This window comes from Megalops cyprinoides, chromosome 3 (assembly GCF_013368585.1).
Source record: "Megalops cyprinoides isolate fMegCyp1 chromosome 3, fMegCyp1.pri, whole genome shotgun sequence".
NCBI classification, from domain to species: domain Eukaryota; kingdom Metazoa; phylum Chordata; class Actinopteri; order Elopiformes; family Megalopidae; genus Megalops; species Megalops cyprinoides.
In genome coordinates, this window is record NC_050585.1 from 48,558,900 (window position 1) to 48,579,632 (window position 20,733).

The 20,733-nt window shown below is 43.2% G+C and overlaps 1 protein-coding gene across 3 annotated transcripts; it reads left to right on the plus strand.

The window, feature by feature from the left end:
* Nucleotides 1-1,995: 1,995 nt before the first annotated feature.
* On the plus strand, nt 1,996-19,537 carry esrra (estrogen-related receptor alpha). Of its 3 annotated transcripts, XM_036523723.1 has the most exons (8): nt 1,996-2,357; nt 6,306-6,418; nt 15,373-15,753; nt 16,420-16,536; nt 17,150-17,263; nt 17,627-17,794; nt 18,137-18,406; nt 19,269-19,537. In XM_036523723.1, exons 3-8 carry the CDS (start codon nt 15,378-15,380, stop codon nt 19,520-19,522), a joined length of 1,299 nt encoding a protein of 432 aa, XP_036379616.1. In that variant the 5' UTR covers nt 1,996-2,357; nt 6,306-6,418; nt 15,373-15,377; the 3' UTR covers nt 19,523-19,537. The 3 variants fall into 3 exon arrangements, with proteins under 3 accessions (XP_036379616.1, XP_036379617.1, XP_036379618.1); XM_036523724.1 differs by lacking the exons at nt 1,996-2,357; nt 6,306-6,418 and adding an exon at nt 7,442-7,591; XM_036523725.1 differs by lacking the exons at nt 1,996-2,357; nt 6,306-6,418 and adding an exon at nt 8,320-8,392.
* Nucleotides 19,538-20,733: the final 1,196 nt, after the last annotated feature.

Below are 20,733 nucleotides of genomic sequence, written 5' to 3' on the forward strand. Positions count from 1 at the left end.
CTAGCAGACATTGATGTTGCAAAGAGAAAGAGAATTGCATTAAAAAAAAACATTGAAAATAAGTAAATGGAAATGGCAAAGACAGTAAGGGATATGTATATTTACATAGTATGAGACTGCATATTTGTTGCATTTATGTTTAAAGCGTTGTTGTTTGACCTGTAATCTATATAAATAAAATCATAAAACTATTTTGGCTGTCAGCAAATGTGAATTGTTATTCACACCTGTGTTTGGGTCATGACCTCTACCAGCACCCCACCCCCCAGACCCCAATTTAGTATGTTACTTATTCTCGGAACAGCAAACAATAATAATAATAATAATAATAATAATAATAATAATAATCTCAAAGTGTCAAATCATTTCCTTTTAGTTCATCAAAATGATAGCCCCATAGAACTATCAATACATTACATTTTATTTGCCTAGCAGAGACGGTTATGCAGAGCGGTTTCTGCGTCTTACATATTTTATATATGTTTTTACTTACACAATTGGACAAAGCGACGGATTGTTTCTTTTAATTCTCCTCCAGTGGATTGCCGTGTTGATCATGCTCAGTTCAGTACAGCGTGGTGCTGCTCATAAGGGTTTTATTATGCGGCTTCTGCGATGACCTTGAAATCAAGGTCACAGATAGACTCAATGACAACGGGAGCACTCGCTTGTCGGAATCACTCCTTACTCTTCGCATCAATTCGTTATAGGGATAGTGTTATATTGCAACGGATACAAACACATTTAGTGCGCCATTGTAACAAATTATTATCACAATTATACCTATTTGCTTTTTTATTTCTGTGCTACATTCATCATAAAACGTCTTAACACACTATATCTCAGCTATGCTACAACAGCAAATATACATCATTTATTCTTAGCTAACTCGCTGTGTTTAGCGACATGATATTATATCTTGTGCTCCGACTCCGAACGGAACAGGTACGTAATAATATGTTCGCCGCACGCCACAACATCGCGTGCATATGCCCGAAGCGTTCCCCTATTCCTCACGCATTGCTATTTACAAGAGTCTCAAGTTACTGCGAGGATTTGAGACCTCCTCTCTTCCACCCCCCTCATCAAACGGCACTGCGCTCTGCTGTCCTGGCCTCTCGCCCACCCCTGTTCTGAGCACGAGTTGCTGAGGGCTGCCTGAAACGGATTCAGTCGGGTCAGTGTCACAAGACAGAATGGACTGTGAGCGGGTGCAAGCCGCTACATTTTCCATGCCATCTAAAGTAATGTGTGATTTACAGTGCCGTTGAGTGTTTCTGCCGAGACGAACGCATTCCACCACATAACCGACTTCATCGAGAAGGATACTATATTTGATGGTTCAAAATAAGGTTTATATGTGGTCGTATAGATCTGTGCTTGGCAAAATCAAGGTTGTGTCGGAATTGTGATGTCATGAAAGAACAGTTGCACGCTGTCCTTTGACTGATAAAAATCGCTTGCAGACATCTTCTAATTGTGTATTGCCTGTTCAAGCCTTTCAAAATACACGAATAACATAAATAAAACTATGTGAAACGTTACGTATGTATACGTTGGTGGTCGAACAGATGGCAACATTTAAAAAATCACATGAAAAATAATCTAACATTAACACATAAAATGTTGCACCACATTGTGTTAGTATACATATGTGGTTGTGGTACGAGATGTCTGCTGTCTGCTGTCCAAATTCGATAATAACTTTCCTGTAGGCTAACTGCAGGCTACCTCTCTATATAATAATAACCATAAGCAAGACATAAATATATAAATCAATTCGACGCATTAAAATAATGTAAGAGAGTGAGTCAGACCAATGCTACATTACAGTAGGTCAATTTTTCTTTATTGTTGCAATGCCGATGACGGCAATGGAGGGGACTTGGATTGGAGGGGGCATGCGGACGTAACGGAGAAACTGTAGACGTAAAAGGCAGAGGGAGGAGAAAGGGCGAGGGATGTACGTAGACCTATAGTAATACTGGCGGAAGACGAAAGCACACTCCGATCAGAGACCGGTGTAGACAAGTGGAATTGCCACCAAGACGTACAAAATCTGGATTTTTAAGTAGCTACACTTATTTTACCAGTTCAAGAAAAACAACTATTACTCCTTAAATTCGCTGGCGATTAGCAGCGCTTCTGATTTAAACGACGACATGTGTTAAGAAAACGTGGTTTGTTTTTATTATTATTTTGAACCACTGTCTATGCAATATTAAGTAGATATAGAACGTTGGTAAGACGAGTAATACAGGCTAGCTGTTCGGAGCGATTCGTCACTGGGTCCTGTAGCACCAGTAGGAAAGGCTTGACAGAAACGCCACGTCCTAGAGATGATTTCGCAAAGACCGGTAAGAGTTGGAAGAGGAAAATCGCTTAGTTTGTTTGACGCGATTTAACTACCCGTTTCCCTTCGTGTGTCTCGGTGTGTGTGCGCGCCTGCGTGTGTGAAATTTGCAGTGATTTTTTTTCCTGCTGATTGAGCGTGAGTGAGCAAGTTAATTTGAGAGAGCACGTGTGCAAATCATCTGAAGATTCTTCTTCGTCTGTATGCCGGGATCTTTTTAATGTTGCGTTCTAATAACGATGGCACAGTAATAATGCCACATTTTGCATGTTAGCACGCATATCACAGTTTGGTAATAGAGCGTTTTCAGAATGTATCAAGTTAGGATGATTCTTGGAGAAAGGGTCATAGTCAAGAGTATACTGCATCATTATATTATTTAATGTATCATGCTACATCTCATTTTGAACATATTTTAATCGAGGAGCGTTATCTGTACAAATGGGTCCGTGCATCACATTACGGTTACACAACTGCCCATCAGTAGTTTTGAAAGTCTGGCATGCCTTCTCAGAGTAATAAGTGAGCTATCCATAGCTACTAGCCGCCTGACTATGATGTGCTTCCTTTTTCTATCTCGGGGCAGATCAGATTATTGCATGATCTTTTTCTTCTTTTTCCACGAGAGTCGCTTGTCTTCTATAAATATCCCACATAGATTCCAGAAATAGAATCCCATACACAACTGTGCCGCCGCAGCAACTGAAGTATAGCAACCGAGTATTCGAGGTATTCTTGAGACGCGTGACGCATGTATATGATACATCTATCTCTCTCTCTCTCTCTCTCTCTCTTCCTCCAGCTCTCTCTCTCGCTGTCTGTCTGTCTTTCTATATGTCTCTTTGTCTCTCTCTATTTACACACACACCTTCCACCCATGTTTCCATACATAGTCTTAATCTTAGTCTTAACAGCAGACACCCACATTTACACTAATACTTAATTGTACATTTACTTAGACATAACTGCATTTGGGAAATTTTAGAATTTCTAACTTTGGCACCAACATGGAGTGGTTAGGATACTGGACCTGTGATGACCAAGAATCAGTGCTGTATGCAACAAGACTGAGAAACGTGCTTCATTGAGTAAGTGTACAGCCCCTGATATGTAAAATGTATAATAATAATAATAATAATAAGGTAGTTGCCCTGCATATGGGCACCAGCAGAGCAAGATATAATGTAACATACTGTAATAAATCTAAAGAGATTGGTAATTCAGAAGTCAATATGATTGTCATAGTAGGAGAGACTTTGGGTGTTCATATCGATGATCACGTTGATAGTGTTAATATACAGATGATAAGTGTAACTGATTCCTATCTAAGTGCAGAATAATGGCAGTTTACCCTGACTTTACTTTCCCCAGTCAAGATCCAGGAGGGACACAGTCTGCATAGCAGTGTAGCATAGTGGTTAAGGAGCAGGACTCGTAAACTGAAAGGTTGCCGATTTGATTCCCCACTGGCACACTGCTGCTGTCCCCTTGGGCAAGGTACTTAACCCACAATTGCCTCAGTAAATATACAACTGTATAAATGGATAATTTATTTAAAAAAAAAACTGTAGCCAATGTAAGTTGCTCTGGATAAGGGCATCTGAAAATTGTTACAACAGACCACGTCAGAATTAGTAAATGGGGGAATTTTCCTAGTACTGTAATCATCCAGCATCATAACTATTCCCTGCTCTGTCCTGCATGGGAGCGCAAGTTATTTATAGTGAGCAGGGGCGAAATCTACTGGACTGTGGCCCTCCAGGACAAAGATTGGGTAACCCTGCTCTAAGATGCTGAAATCAGTTTTGCAATTAACTTTTAGAAGAGGTTAGAGTTCACTGGTTAAAATCATGTTGATGTCAGCATACATGGAACCTAATCTGCTATATGTGTGTAAACCATGTTCAAGTCTGAATGACTGGCATGCTAAAAGCTTATTGCAAATGTCTGCAGTGTGAAATGGCTTGAGGTACACTTTTCTGACTGGAAGGGATGCCAGTCCGTCATTTGGCTTTTACTCAAATTCTTCTCTGTAATCCTGGGTGCCAACCACAAAGGTAATTTTTTTTTAATTCTTTGGTATGAGTTAAACCCACAATCCTCAAGTAGGAGGTCAGATGCGGTGACCACAAGGCCACAGAAGCAGTTTTGCTTATTTACCAGAAGTGTTTAAAGAGAGGAGAGCTGGTTTTCCGGCTGAGCTTAAAAAAAGAGATCAAAAGTAACTTCAAGTCGATATCAGCCTGCGCTTTGCACAGTTTTAGCAGAGTGCTGGAAGAAAATCCCCAAAGGGCTGAAAAATAGAAAATGAAGTAACCTATACTCCCACACATAACAGTGCCAGAGTATGGGCTTATTTCAATAACTGTGCTTTTAGCACAGATAAATTATGTGTGACACTGTTTCATTTGAGTAGATAAACCCTCTCAGAACTCACAGGCATAACTTGTATTCAATACTGTAGCTTTTACTTTGGTTGTGCTCTAAGATTTTTGTCACTGCAGTTGGTCCATACCACATTTTAATTATTTATTTTTTAAACAACATGTTGCAAAAAAAAAGGCCCCAAAGATTAATTCCTCATGGGATGGCCCTTCCCCCTTGCTCCAGAGAATGGAGGAAAATGGCCATCGGGAGAGCAACCACAAACAAGACATAAATATGTTCAGATTGTGTTTTCACCTCAAACATGCCCTTTCAGAGATCCTGGTAGATAAAAGCAAAGAGCAACTGTCTTCAATAGCTTACTCTGCATTCATTAAATACCCAGTGTTGTTTTGAAAAGAGAAGCATTGGAATTAGTGTTTTTGGTTGCCATTAGCTTTTATTTCATTGTTTTGTTGTGTGTGTTTTTGAGTGTGTTTTCTTCTGTGTTTTGATACCTAGACCTGATTTTTTTTCCTTTCCATGTTAAGTTTCTCATAATTTTCTCACTAATTTTACTTTCAGTAAATAAAAACGCATTGTAAACCTCCACAATCATGTATTTTTGAGTGTGTGTGTGTGTGTGCATTTGTTGTGTTTGAACTGTTGTGAATCAAGGTGTATGTGAGGTAGTTTTCATGTTTGGCATTACTGAGTAATTGTTATTATAATATGTAGAAGAGGAGTGGGGCACTCTCCATACTCTTCTGAACGTTTTAAGCTTGAATGAGTGAGTGTGAAACGGAGAGCCGTTGCTACAGTATGTTTGTCCTTCAAGCTTTCCTGTGACTTTGACCTTTGGAATGTGTCAGGGAGAGAGAGTGCGAGAGGAAAATAACCGTGCAAGAGTGAAGGCCTGATTAGGAAAGACAAAGAAAGTAGAGAAAGAAATAGAAATGTTTTTTTTTTTCTCCGCTCACAGAATGTTGTGGCTCTTGGTGCTGGATTAAAAGAGTAAGAGTTATACGCAGGAAAATATAACGAAAGGCAGTGGAAGTCACAAAGGCAGTGACAGGAAAGTGCAGTTGGGGTGGGGGGAGGGGGGGGTGCAGTGGTTACCTATTTATCTGTAAACAGAGACGCTCACATGGACCCACAGACACTGTTAAGCTGTTACATACTTGTTCTTCGTGATATTCTTTATCTATGGACACAGTGGCAGAACTCAGGCCTGATCTTAGTATAAGTATGCTTTGTTGTTGTGTGTTCATGATCGCAGCTCTCTCTTTCAGAGTGTGTGTGTGTGTGAGTGTGTGTTTGAGTGGATGTGTGAATGTGTGTGTATTTGTGCAAGAGAAAGAGTGTATTTTTGCCATACAACCAAAAAAGGACACAGCTGACTCTGTCCTAAACTCCAAAGATTGTTTATTTTTCGTTGAAGCAAGAAGACAGACCAAGTTTAGTGTTGAACAAACAACAAAGGTTTTGGTTTTTGGCCGATATCACATGAAATACTTTACAAATACTGTAGATGCTTTCAGATTTCCAGGTTATTTAATCTTGTTCTTTTTTTTTTTTTTTTTTTTAGGTTTTTTGATAAATCAAGTGAACTGACAGCACGGAAATACATTGTAGCTGAAAGAAAGAGGAGGAGTGAACAGGTCAAGAGGCCAGGAAGTAAAAGTAGCGCCAAACACACTGGTATGGGTTTGTATCTTTTTATTCATCTGTGAGGTCTGTCACAGTTGATTCCTCTTGTGTGTCCATTGTACTTGCTTGAGACTCAGTTCTTATGAATTCATAATACAGTTAACCGCTTCATCAGCTTAACACGGGCAGCAGTGTAGCATAGTGGTAAGGAGCAGGGCTCATAATTGAAAGGTTACCAGTTTGATTCCCCCCTTGGGCACTGGTATTGTACCCTTGGGCAAGGTACTTCGCCCAGAATTGCCCCAGTAAATATACAGCTGTATAAATAAGTAACATGTTAAAAAAAAAAACTTTAACCCATGTAAGTTGCTCTGGATAAGACCATCTGCTAAATGCCAGTTATGAAATAAATAATAAGACCTCAAGTTGTTGATGACAGTGACATCTGAAAGGGGCGAGTTTTGGAAAACACCCTACTTTCCATTCTTCTCAAGAAACTGCTTATTCCATCCTGTAGGTAAAGATCATTATAGATCTGGTCTGCTGTTACCCCATACTACAGAAACATTGCTGGTTAACAAGCTACCATGTTATTTTAAAATGAGTCATGGCCCAATTTGAGAAATCTGAATTTATATGAAAACGTGTGTTCATGATGTGCAAGAAGCCAGATACGTCTTTATATGTTGTATACAAGTTACATTTCAGTTACATTACATTTCAATTAAATTTCCTATCAAAAACGGGGGCAGGTTCAAGCTCTGAGGCAGCAGGCACATTGGTTATATTTTGGATGTAATTTATGGTGCCTGAAAAGTCAAAAACACGTTATTACAAATAAACTCAGTGGTTACAAGTGCAAGACATACTCAGAATACATCTTTTGACTACTTGCAGTTACACTTGCGTCCAATTTCCCGCGCACGCGTTCATTTCCTTTGACCTACTGTACTTCCCTTCCCGCCTCCAAAAGCAGAGACCTCCATTGCGACCAATTGTATGCGTCTCCTCTCATTAAATATTTAAATACAGTCATGCATGAAAATTAATATTGATGTTCCGGTCACAGGAACACGCTCTAACCTTTTACGTTTTGGGATGACCGGGATAAAGCGACAGAAAGAAGAGCCTTAGCTAACCTAGCTAACTAATTAGCTACAATTTTTTTTTAATTCTTCCGAAAAAGAAAGCAGAAATTCGTCGAGGGTTATCACAGAGGTGGAGGTACGTTTAGCCACATACTTAGCTGGCTACTACCTTGCTTGAAAAGTAGCGTAGCAAACAGCTAAAGGCGAGCTAGCTAGCCACTTTTGCTTGTCGTGTGTCTTTACCTACGTAGATGGCGAACACGTCGTTGTTTTAATGGGTTGCGAATCTTATTCAAGTTGTCATTTTCCTGTGGTTAGCCGTAATTTTAACTAACTCCACCTAACCCTAAACTTCGTTGGCAGCGTGTCTCCGCGTTGTTGTGTACGTCTCAGATAGCAACGAAACTACTGGGGTTTGTGTTTGAAAAAATAAAACAAACCACTAACGTTGGTGTTACATTGATGGTGTTGTGTAACTGAGAAAGCGATGGCGATTATAGCTAGCTACCAAAGGCAGCAAAAAGAAGTTTGCTGGCTAGCCGCTGTATGGTTAGCTCCCTTGTAGAAACGCTTAGGTGGCTAACTAGCTAGTTTAGCGTCGGCTGACTCCTCGACACCAGCTGAGAGGGGGAAGTAGCTGACACGTGTGGAATCCGTTTGGTCCTCTATTGTTCTGCATTTCGTTGACTAGGTTGCTTAGCACTTGCGGTGTGCACTGACAGTCAGCTAGCGTCCAGTATTTGGTTAGTTTCCTTGGACTAAAATAAGTGTCTGACGGGCAGGCAGGCAGGCTGGCTGGCTAGTTGGGGGTGGGTGGTGGGGGCTGTTACTAGGTTACTAGGTTACAACGTGTCAGGATGCGAAACAAATCTGAAACATGAATGTTTGGACACATCATCCAACGGTAGACAGTGACAGTCACGCACGACATGTGCACGTAAGTCTGCACGTTGGTTTCTGACCCGAAATACAGATGGTTGCAAGGCTGTCTTGTGGGGTAGTGTGTCTATCTAACCAGCGTAGGAGGCGTAGGATAACAGGATAAACATCCCGCTTGTCACCGTGAGCCATGGTGTTGCATCATGCTGGGTCCTCTCCGTACTTCCTAGGGTTAAGGTTAGGGTTCGTGTTAACTTACGTTATCTCTTTAGAGACATTAGAACGAAAGACAACACAAGTGGGAACGAGCCGATTACAAGTTGAGCGCTTTCCTGTTGAGAGAAACATCCCGATGTGCTTGAAACCTGAGGGTAACTAGCAGTGGCATAGTTTTACAGGAAGGGAAATTAAGTCATGCACTGGCAATGAGAATGCCATTGACAACCTTTGGCACAAAACTCCAAAGCAGGTGGCTACATGAGTGAGGTACCCCCAGTTCTGCACAAGCTCTGCAGAGGGAGTGCTACAGTCAGGCCTTTTACTACCTGGATGTAAGATGGCATGTATTGAAGGCGTCTGCTATTACTCTCTATGTAGGCAGTTCTCTTTTGATGTGAAGGCGTCAGCAGAGAATTTTGAAAACAATTGCCCGCTGTCGTCATCAGTGTGTCTGTAGCTGACATTAAAGCTTACGTTTTGATGTTTCGTGCGGAGTAGGTCTGGTCAGTATATTTGTGTTGTTGGGGGGGAATTAGGTTTCATAATGTTTTAATGAACTCACCCATTAAGAGTAAGGGAGGGGGTATCTATTTTAAACTAATTGCAGTGGGTTTTTAATATAATGCAGAAGCTTGGGGAGTACAGACAAGTAAGGAAGTGATCAGCCAGGAAAATAATACCACTGACTACTCCATAGCAAAATTTTTGAATGAATGATGTACTCAGTTGCAAAGAAACATGATCTTCATAATATTGTGCATAAAAGGTGCAAGAAAGTGATCCTGGGGGAGCTATGATTGTGTCGGCAGTGTAGAATAGTGTGCAGCCCAGAACAATTTCAAATCAGAAGGGATCTGCAGTAGGTGGGTTAACCGGCATCTCTGAGTATCGGATAGCCACTGACTGGTTGGTCCGGGAATTTATTTCTACTGAGAGTTGTGTGTGCTTACCTAGATTGTTTGTCGTTGGGTTTTTTTGGGTGTGAGCATGCATTCAGTGTGTGCTGTGTTTATAGCTTCCAGTGTACGGGAGAGTTGGTATTTATGTTATGGAACCCTAATTTCCTCACAGTGACAATTGCATTTGATTCTCTTGTGTACTTAACAAAACTTTGCATACAGTGGGGTTTGTGGAAGACTAAGATTACTGATAACATTTAAAGAATGAGTTTGCTAGGGTCCTAATGCTGCATTGTTTGGCTGCTACAGTAACATTGACCTTTAGGTCTGACAGATTAGAACTGTGTCTGCAGTGCAGACCTGTAAAATGTCACGTTTTTTAAAAGTTGTCAGGAGTTGCACGACTATGCTTGTTGTGGAAATGCATGGGCAATAAGTCACGCTTCTCAGGTCAGATTTGCCGTGTGCACTGCCTGGTGGGTCAGCAAAGTGTGGGCTAATCAAGTTTTCTGTCATCATTCAGTTACCATTCAGCAGAGTAAGTCCTTTTTGACTTGTCTTAACTGCATTTTATTTAATACAGTGAGTGCTGTATCTTGGTCACCCCTTTGAAGGTATTTACATGATTGTGGTCGTTTCTGAGTTAAAAATGGCACCGCAACACCACACTGTTGTGGCCACATTACAAAGGTGTTACCTGATATTTTGTTGGCAGAAAAAGTAGCGGTGTGGTATAGTGGTGAGGATCTGGGCTTGTAACCAAGATGTCGCCAGTTCTATTTGCACTGTTGCTGTGCCCTTAACCACATTACTTAACCCAATTTGTCTCAGTAAAATATCCAGCTGTATGAAAGAGTATAATGTAAAACTCTAAGATAACAAAGTCGTTCTGGATATGAGCATCTGCTGAGTAATTGTAATGTAATAAAGTAGATGATGCTCTTGAAATGATTATATCAGAATATCTTTTGGATCATCTTGTGTTGCATAAACATGTACTGTAGTTGCAGAAACCTGATTTTTTTTTTTCATGTGCTTTAAGATTAATACTATGGTGTAAATTACTGAATTGTCTAATTTATTTACAGATTTACTGCACCTCGTACTATTTTTCTACAGTTAGCTGTTGTATTTCATGGCTGTGATGGCACATCCCTTGCCTCTTCTAGCATGTCTGTAGATCTACAGTAAAAAGAAAGCACTTGAAAAAAGTGCTGCAGTTGCAGTTTCTACTCATGTGCCTCTCGTCTTCCATGGTACATTGTGTATAACATTATTTTCTTAATTTACATTTTACATTTATTCATTTAGCAGACGCTTTTATCCAAAGCGACTTACATAGGTTACAGTTCTTTACAATGTTATCCATTTATACAGCTGGATATTTACTGAGGCAATTGTGGGTTAAGTACCTTGCCCAAGGGTACAGCAGCAGTGTCCCAGCGGGGATTGAACCAGCAACCTTTCGGTTACGAGTCCTGCTCCTTAACCACTATGCTACACTGCCGCCCGTTAATACCCTTAATACTCTACTGTTGTTCTCTTCGACACATGAAAAGGAGAGAAGTACTTTTGAATGTATGTATATGGGGGAATGGCAGAGTTCACTGGTTATGTAAGAGGATAGAGATTAGGGCAGGCTGTGCTGCCGGCTGGAAGCATTGCACTACAGAGACTCACCCCTAGCTGCCCTGCATTGCAACACTTTGGACAGAGAGAAGGGGAGAGACATGGAGGAGGCGGGGGGGGGGGGGGCTAAAGCAGATGTAGGGTCAAAGGTATACTCTGCAGTTCTTTTTGGCACGTTTTAAAAGTAAACGTAAAGGTTAAGTACATTGCCGGTGTTCCCTGATCATGAACTAGTGGCAGATTTGCAATCTAGAACTCACTCCAGGTCGCTAATTCCAGGTGGCTGTATTGGCTTGCTTGTCTGCGGTGAACCGTGACAACTTCAGTGTATTATCCACGAAGCTTGACATCGGTGTGTTCTTATCTTTCCAAAAGAGGCATCGTGTGTTACGTCAAGGTCTTTACCTGGTCCTCAAGGGCAGCCGTCAAGCATTGGCTTGAAGTAGTCAGCAGCTGTGCGTGTGTGTCCTTTGTGGCATTGCAGGGATGGGGAGTGCATTGAAGGTTATCCTCTATTGTGAATTTATACCTCCACTGCCACTAGGTGGGGCAGTAGTTATAGGATCACCCCTGTGTTGTCTGTCTGTTCATCTGCGTGTGCAACAAAATAATTGATAAACTTACCAATGGATTTGAGTGAAACCTAGTGAAAGGAAGAAATTGTTGGTTTGGGGCTGCAACAAAATGGTGACAATAGTGTGCAGGTTCTGTAAGCAGTATCTAATGTACCAAGATGACATGCATGCGCATCTTTACATGGGCTTTTATCAGTGGGGTATTTCTTGTTTTTGTGGTGTTTAGTGGCATCGGCATTAAAGTTTTTTTTTCCCTCTGAGGTTTAAATGAAGGGAATCGAGTGGGAAAAAAGGAACTCCGATAAATGAATAGCACCATCTGGTGGATGGGAATGTAGTCATTGAGTGCATGTTTCTGCAGAGAATAATTGTGTGTCACAACCTGGATTCTACAAAATAATGCTGAAATTTGTGATCACTTTGGGGCATATTTATGTAGGAAGTGAGAGAGAGGGGCTTAATTTGCACACTCTAGGGATGTTAATAGTGGTATTTCATACTGAAAAGATTGATCAGATTACCCCATCATTAATAATGAAATAGTCCCCTGTGAATTATTCAATCAAGGCTTGTGCTGTGATTTGGCAGTAATCAGTATGTTCTTCAGTGGTATTCACTGCTTGCAGGATCACACGTTTATGTATGAGATCTGTCTTTAGATTAGAACAAAAACGAGAAAACAAAAGTTCAGGCCTCTGATGGGGTCAGTTAACATAGAGCTTTTTGTTGATAAATACAACTCCTGCATTCAAACTTAATCTTAAGTTTTTAGAAATGCTATCTGTTAAATAGCTTTGTTTGTTTAACAGTGTTCAATTACATTTAAGTGATAAAACCATTGCTGATAGAGGATGAGAGAACCAATTCTCTTTGTTTAAGAACGGGAAACACTTCAGGCAAACAGATAAAGACACACAGAATGTCACAGCATTTGGCCAGTTTTGCTGTATATAGTAACTGTTTATTTTGAGTTCCTTTAAGGTCTTTGACTAGTTACATTGTTGTTTTTCCATTTCTGATTTCAGATTATTTTTTCTCACCATCAAAGCACTGAACCGTTCTATGTAATGAACAGTGAAGAATGACCTGATTTTTTTTTTTTTCTGATAGCAGAATTTCGGGTTTTGTCTTCTGCAGAATTCCTAAAACATTGCCGTGTTTGTAATTGCTGTGTTTTTTGAGGACCTAACCAGGGTTGGAAAATTCTGTGCTAGAAACATTTCTTACCACCACACATAACTACATGTCCTTGGCATAACTTTATTAAGAAAACTGCTGTTGGGTTATTGACAAAATATTCGTTTGCTGTACAAGAAGTGACATCTCTCAAAACGATCAGGATCCCGTCTCTTCTTCTTGTAGCGTTATGTGTCCTTAAATGCTTGATGCCGACAGCTTTTGTTATTCTCTTTTCATCTCATTGACATCTCACTCGTCCAGGCGGTCATGCTAATGATTAAACATTTTGTCTGCTGTCAGAATGTCCCTGGGAAACTTTGCCGTGTTATTATATTTAAAGTTAAGCGGCACAGTTTTGGGAACGCAACCAACCTGCCTTCTCACAAGGCTGCACCATCCTTCAGAAACGTCCAGGCCGATTTCAGCCAATTGCTGCTGAAGTTTGGGCAGATGATACAGAATGACAGCAGTGTTATTTAGTGCTTCAATATCATATGGATATGAGAAGCAGAGTTCTCACCTCATAGTATCACAATGTCCACTACCTCACGTGTAGCTCTCAGTGTTGGTGGGGCATTCAGTATCCTGCTTTGTTTCATTTGTGCAAACTGGAGATCAGTCCGTGTTTGTGTTTATTGGTTTACATGAATCATAATTTTCCTTAAGTGTTATCATTCAGACAGCCTGTGAACCAGTTAATCTTGTAACATCCTTACTATACACACACCCACACACAGCGGTTTTTGAGAAGAGGTGGATGAGGGAGAGATGAGAGATTGAAGTGCTATGCATCAAGGGAGAGAATTAATTAGGATGTTGGTCACAAGATTCCTACTTGCAGACAGAAATTACCCTGAGTGGATGTGAGCACTTGGTTAATGGGTTCTTTTTTTAATTTCAAAAGTGAAGTCATTTGAAAGAAAAAAAAAAAAGAAGTAGCCGATGAGAGGTTCCCAGACTGTCCCTAATTGTGGCAGTGTATATACGCACAAAGCATGTAGTGTTTGCAAGAGCGTGTAATTGCGTGTTGAGGAGGCTGTGCATGTTACTTGAGCCCATGTGCGTTAATTGAGTCTCTGTGTCTGTGTTTGTGGGTCTTGTGGGCTGGAAGATGATGGTTGAGTGCCGCCTCTCGGACTCCTCACTCGTCTGTCCCTGGACTCGGTCGTTTAATTAAAGGATTGGTGCTCCTCTCCTTGGGATTAATGACCCTAATCTGGAGGGGACGGATGAGGTGGGGACTCAGATTACCGACTTGCTCACTGCTTAAACCATACAGACATACACGCTGTTCCCATTCCGTCATGGATCCTCTCCCCTTAGGTCATCAAACTCTTGTTCAGAATCTTCTTGTTAGCACCATGTGACTGCAAATGTGTGCAGCGTGAACTGGAGTTCACTTTTTGCCCCTGAGCGCATTGCGTTAGATTACTTTTGCTGTCGTTCATTATCGGACCGAGTTTCTTTAATTCCCAAAAATGCATGTGTTGTGAACGTGGACATATGTGGGTATGCTCACATGGATTAGTATCTGCGCATGTTTCATCAGACTCGTGAGACATGGCAGTGCCTGTCTCTGGTGCATTGTGGTTGCACACCTGGTTCAGCCGATTATTCTTCAGGCTTAACAGCAGCGCAAGTAAAACTTAAATGAGCCCAAGGCAGATTTTCAAAGCGACCTGATGTTCATTCAGCATGGTAAATCCAGTGAGACCAAGCCCAAAAAAAAAATTATTTCTGAAATTGGCCTTGATCTAGGAAGAAATCGTGTTTTGCTGATACGCATGCATGCATGTGCCATTCAGTCTTAGGTCACTGCTAATGAAAATCTGTGACAACAACTTTGAAATGTAAAAGGGAAACCTACTGAAAGCGACCATTTCATTCTTTTCATTTTGTGTTCGTCTCCAGAAGTCCTGGTACCTGGAAGTCCATTTACATTTTCCACTAACACTTTACAGTCCTAATATGTTACCAGTCAGCAATTGCCTCTGTATTAGATACACTGTGTAAGTCGCTCCTGGCAAGAGCATCTGCCAAATGACAATATTGTCAATAATAAATAACAAATGTAATAAGATGTACACATACTGCTTTAAACCCATTTAAAATTAACACAGTGATTCTTTCAGGCAGGAAGGAAAAAAAACTGCAGTGCATCCCCTCACAGGGGCTCCTGCTCTCTGTAGCATCAGTGGCTTTTCAGACCCTCTCTCCGAGACAGATCCACTCGCAGGTCCTTCCTCCTCTCCCTCCTGATTTGAAGTCTGTAGCTGTAGAAAACAGTGGCTTCTCTGTCTCAGCCGCTTTAGAGCTATCAGTGAGAGACAGCAGCCTCGCCGTCTCCCGCGCCGGCTCCGAAGCTGCTTCCTCTCAGGCTGTGCCGAAGACGAGGATGATGACCGTGCCGTCTCCTGTGGTGTAGCATTTGTGGAGAATATATTTCTCAGCTGACCTCATATCTCTGTCCTCTCTCTTTTCTCTCTCTCTCTCCCCGCGTGTCCCTCTGCACGGTCCTCCCTCTGTCTCTCCTGCAGTGACCATGTCTTCCAGGGAGCGGCGTTCCGATCTGCACATCAAGGCGGAGCCCAGCAGCCCGGAGGGCGGTGGAGGGGGCCGGGCCAGTCCCGGGGGCGCCTCCTCGGACTCCTCCCAAAGTGGCGGAGGGGGCAACAGAGGAGAGGGCACCGGCCGTTACTCCCCTCCCCTCAACACCCCGCCCCTGCGGTGCCACTTCAAGGAGGAGGGCGGGGACGGGGCGGACGAAGGCTCGACCGGGAGCGGCGGGAGGTGCAAGTACGCCCTGAGCACGCTGCCCAAACGGCTCTGCCTGGTGTGCGGGGACGTGGCGTCAGGCTACCACTACGGCGTAGCCTCCTGCGAAGCCTGCAAGGCCTTCTTCAAGAGGACCATCCAGGGTGAGCCCCGCGCACCACCAAACACACGCCAGCCGTAGCCTACTTGGGTTCTGTCAGGTTGCACAGGTTAACTTGTGGAAGGGCTTGAGTAGTGTTGTGCTCGCACTCACTGGTCTGAGAGTGTTGTTAGCCTGGTCTGACGCTGTTGCTGGTTTAAATTGAATGGATACATTTATGTTCCATTGTGATGGAAGTCGCCCTGGATAAGAGCGTCTGCTAAATGCATGTAACTTAACGTAACATAATGTAATGTAGTCATGAGATGTCTGAGATTCATTGCTTTTCATGTATACACCGAGTTCTGTGCCGGTCCTGTGTTCCTGTAGTAGTGTTCATGGATGTTCATTAGTAGTAAAACTTACAACTTCGATTTGATTCCAGCCATTTCGGTTGGATGTAGAGTTACTGTTACTCTTACCAGGACTCTAGAAGTAACAGAAAGCACTGCAGAATGTGGGATCTCACTAGCAACTGACAGCCTGGAATAGCAGCGAGTGTTTGCAAGAGATGTTGTCACGTTCAGTCCTGGAGTCACTGTGGGTTGCTTTCATTTATTGTTGATGATTGAACTGAAGCCAGTCACTGGGGGAAAGAGACTGAAAGTGGTTTCAAGCTGACGGCGGTCTCAGTTGTTTGTGCTTGTTTCCCTTCTCCGCCGTCGCACAGGTAACATCGAGTACAGCTGCCCGGCGTCCAACGAGTGCGAGATCACCAAGAGACGCAGGAAGGCTTGTCAGGCCTGCCGCTTCACCAAGTGCCTCAAAGTGGGCATGCTCAAAGAGGGTGAGAGTCTCCGGTCTGCAGCCTCTATCTGAGCACCTGGAACTAGGGTTTTGCTTAATAGGCATATTCTGAAGGTACCCATTGCAACACCCCACCGTGTTTGCTCAGAATGTGAAGAGATGCCTCAGACAGTGCCTGTTTCAGGACGTCAGTGGAAACGGCAGTAGTGCTCTACAGTGAATCAACTAGTGATTTTTAACATCTCAGTTCCACTGATAACCCCCCCCCCCCAACACGTGATACCTCTAATATGTGATCCTTATTTTACATGTAGTATTATGATGCATTTTGGATTCTGGGAGTCTGGGAGTTAGTGTTGTTAGCCTAGTTTGACACTGCTGCTCGTCTAAATCGAGTGGATACACTTATGTTCTATTGTGATGGAAGTCGCTCTGGATAAGAGCGTCTGCTAAATGCATGTAATGTAATGTAATCCAGCTCATCTTCAGAGTTTTGCTTCGATGACGTGATCTTAACGGAGCTTGTTCCTCATAAGTTGTGGGTGTTGAACGTTGCCAGGCCGCGGGATCTGTGCGAAAGAGAGCTGTCTAGAGTTTGGAAATGGGCTCTCTGCCCCTCCTCCTGCCTGGCTCATTCTCTCCTTCCCCTGCAGGTGTGCGTCTAGACCGGGTCAGAGGTGGCAGACAGAAGTATAAAAGACGTCCAGAGGTGGAGAGTGCAACGTACCAGCCCCCCCCACTCCCTCTGAGGAAAGAGGGGGAGAGAGGTGGGTGCAGGGAATTATGGGAAGGGAAGTCATCATAGAAAGAAAGTGTAGAATTAGGTGATTAATTACTCTCTTTTATCATGGAATTAACTTTGAGAAAGCATTATACCAGAAAAACGATGTGCAGTGTGTCTACTTATAAATTATATCCGTATACAATTACTCTGCCGTGATTAGAGATGCGCAGATATTCATCTGTAATTGTCATACCACTTCAAACACTGAGTAATGACCTGAGTCAATAAAATTTAACTTTAAGGACTTGTGTAGTAGTGCTGGCAGTTGGGGAAATTGTTGCATTATGTTTCACGTATGTTTCCCGGGATGACATGTATTAACAGTAACAGTACTGTGCTGTGACAGGCTCCTCAAACATCATAGTGTCGCACCTCCTGGTGGCTGAGCCGGAGAAGCTCTTTGCCATGCCAGACCCCCTGCAGCCCGACACTGCCCTCCGTACGCTCACCACGCTCTGCGACCTGGCCGACCGCGAGCTCGTCGTCATCATCGGCTGGGCCAAGCACATCCCCGGTGAGTGAGGGAGGGGGGGAGGGGTTTAAAGGAGCGAAGAGGGTGTTGGGTGGCATAGTGGTTAAGGAGCAGGACTAGTAACTGAAAGGTTGCCGGTTCGATTCCCCGCTGTGGCACTGCTGCTGTACCTTTGGACAAGGTACTTAACCCAGAATTGCGTCAGTAAAACATCCAGCGTTATAAATGGATAGCATTGTAAAAATATGTAAAATAAATAAACTATAACTGATGTAAGTCACTCTGGATAAAAGCGTCTGCTAAATGCCGGTAATGTAATGTGTGTCTGTCAGTGGGCGTGTCAGCCTGTTATAACCCCATGCCCCTCTCCTCTCTCTCCGGCAGGCTTCCTGTCCCTGTCCCTGGCGGATCAGATGTCCGTGCTGCAGTCGGTGTGGCTGGAGGTGCTGGTGCTGGGGGTGGCCTTCCGCTCCCTGGGCTGCGAGGACGAGGTGGTGTTCGCCGAGGACTTCGTCCTGGACGAGGAGATGTCCCGCCTGGCAGGCCTCACCGAGCTGAACGCCGCCATCAGCCAGCTGGCCCGTCGGTACCGGGCCCTGCAGCTGGACCGCGAGGAGTTCGTCATGCTCAAGGCCATCGCTCTCACCAACTCAGGTAAGGCCGCGCTCTGAGTCACAGAGACACGCCTGGTTTTCGTAGCGATTGTGTAAGTGAATTCTGATTCACAAACATGGCCAGTACCATGTTTCTCAATTTTTAATCACTGCTGTTTTTATTTTTCACACTTTCATACATTTGATGAATCATGAATGATTTTATGGTCATGAATTTTTTTTTTAATGAGAAATTAAGCAATTGGTATATCAGCCCCATGGGTGCTATTGACTTTTGTCCTTGGTAGGCTCAATGTAACATATTCCCTGGATTCGTGTACAGATATTCTTTATTTACAAAACTTAGTACTCTTTATATTACTGACCTAGAAATTTGGTTTCAAGTTTCAACTGGATTTTAAAAGTGTAACACTTAAATTTATTTGTGTTATTTAGTTCATTTGTTTCTGTGAACATTTCAAAGTGCCCTTTCAAGTCCTCTGAGAGACATTTTCTATAATGCAGCATTAGCAATTCAGTTGAAATAAAACTATGTATGGCTTGTTAAAATAATATGGGATATTTAACCTGTTGTACTTGATGCTGTTCAAGGGCATACAAGTACCATCCTTCAGCTTTGGATTGCAGAGTACAGTGAAGCCTCAAAAAAAAAAAAAAAACACAGCACTCTGCTGCCCAATCACATACACACACACACACACACACACACACACACACACACTCTGACCAGGCCTCTCCCTGTCACAGACTCAGTGTATGACGAAGTTAGGGTTAGGGTTAGACAACGCACAGCACTCTGCTGCCCAGTCTCACACACACCCCGCACACACACACACTCACACACTCTCACACACACTCTCACACACACACACACTCTTGAACCATGCCTCTCCCTGTCACAGACTCGGTGTACATCGAGGACATGGAGGCGGTCCAGAAGCTGCGAGACCTTCTGCACCAGGCCCTGCTGGAGCTGGAGGCCCAGCGCAGGCCTGAGGACCCCCGGCGGGCCGGCCGCCTCCTGCTCACCCTCCCCCTCCTCAGGCAGACCGCCGGCCGCGCCCTCACCACCTTCTACAGCATCAAGACCCGCGGAGGCGTCCCCATGCACAAGCTCTTCCTGGAGATGCTGGAGGCCATGATGGACTCGCCGTAAGGGGGGGAGGAGAAGAGGGATGGATACGAGGGGAAGCAAAAGAGAGAGGGAGGGGTGTGTGTATCGGGAGGGGGGGGGCATAAAATCTGGGGGGTAAGAGGTAGGCGAATATTAGGCTGTGTGCTCTGTCACATGGGGCAAAGAGAACTTCTGTACTTAGGACTTAGATGTACATCAGGAGGGAAAAAGTGATGGAGGAGAGTGACAGAAGGAGGACTTTGAGAATAACTAATACTATTGTTGATGTGTGAGAATGGAAGAGGTTGGACAGTTTGCAATGCCTCATGTCTGAGAGGACAGAACGAGAGGAAAGATGTTTTAGAAGACGTATGCTCAAAATGTGAATATGAACTAGAGATGGGAAAGAGCATCAGGAAAGGGGTGGGGTGGGGGGCATTTATTATTTAAGCCATGAAGAAAATGGGGTCAGGGAGGGATCCACACAGTGACTATCCAGGTAACAGAATACACCTCAGCATACTGAAAGTGTGCCTCAGTGTGTGCAAGCACACATTCAAAGGCATATACATTTTATTTAATAAGGAAGAGGTTATTCAAACAATCACTCAGATGTTTTTTTTTTTTTTTTTTTTTGCGTGGAGAGTGTAAAATTATAATCCAGTATAATACTTTCCTTCTCTAACTTATTGAATATAGGCATAGCCACGTTAGGTGTTGATATTTCTGTCGTTCAACTGTTAAGCCCAACACGCTGAGATGGTACTTTCTTGTCGGGCACAAGAAGGGCACATGGTCAGGAGCCGGAAGTAAGGTGTAACCAGAATGACAGCGAATGGAAAGTGATTTGAGAAGAGAATGTACTTCGACAGAATATGACAAGCCCACCCCCCCTCCATCCCCACCCCCTGGCCCACCCCCCCATCCTAAAGAGCAGCGAAACGGACTGTTGGATACCGGATCAAGAGCAACAACACAGGTTATGGAGGAAATGGACGATTTACGCTCAACGGACAAGCCACGGTATCCCAAAGAAGACTGAGGGAGATGAGAGGAGTATGCATTTCCCCTCACCTACCCTAACCACTCCCCTCCTTATAGACTGTTTTTTTTTTTTTTTGTTTGGTTTTTTTTTTGGTTTTTTAATGAAAGCAAAAGCCATATAGACGTACCCTGTATCCCTTGGGAATATGTGATCTCCTTGTTGTGAGAGGGTTGGAACTACAGGAGCTACTGAGGATAAGGAAATGAGC

Bases quoted from the DNA above. Each gene is read 5' to 3' on its own strand.
- esrra (XM_036523723.1), top strand. From the start codon at position 15,378: ATGTCTTCCAGGGAGCGGCGTTCCGATCTGCACATCAAGGCGGAGCCC. The intron at 15,754-16,419 runs GTGAGCCCCGCG...GCCGTCGCACAG, and splicing joins CTTCAAGAGGACCATCCAGG to GTAACATCGAGTACAGCTGC. The intron at 16,537-17,149 runs GTGAGAGTCTCC...CTTCCCCTGCAG, and splicing joins AGTGGGCATGCTCAAAGAGG to GTGTGCGTCTAGACCGGGTC.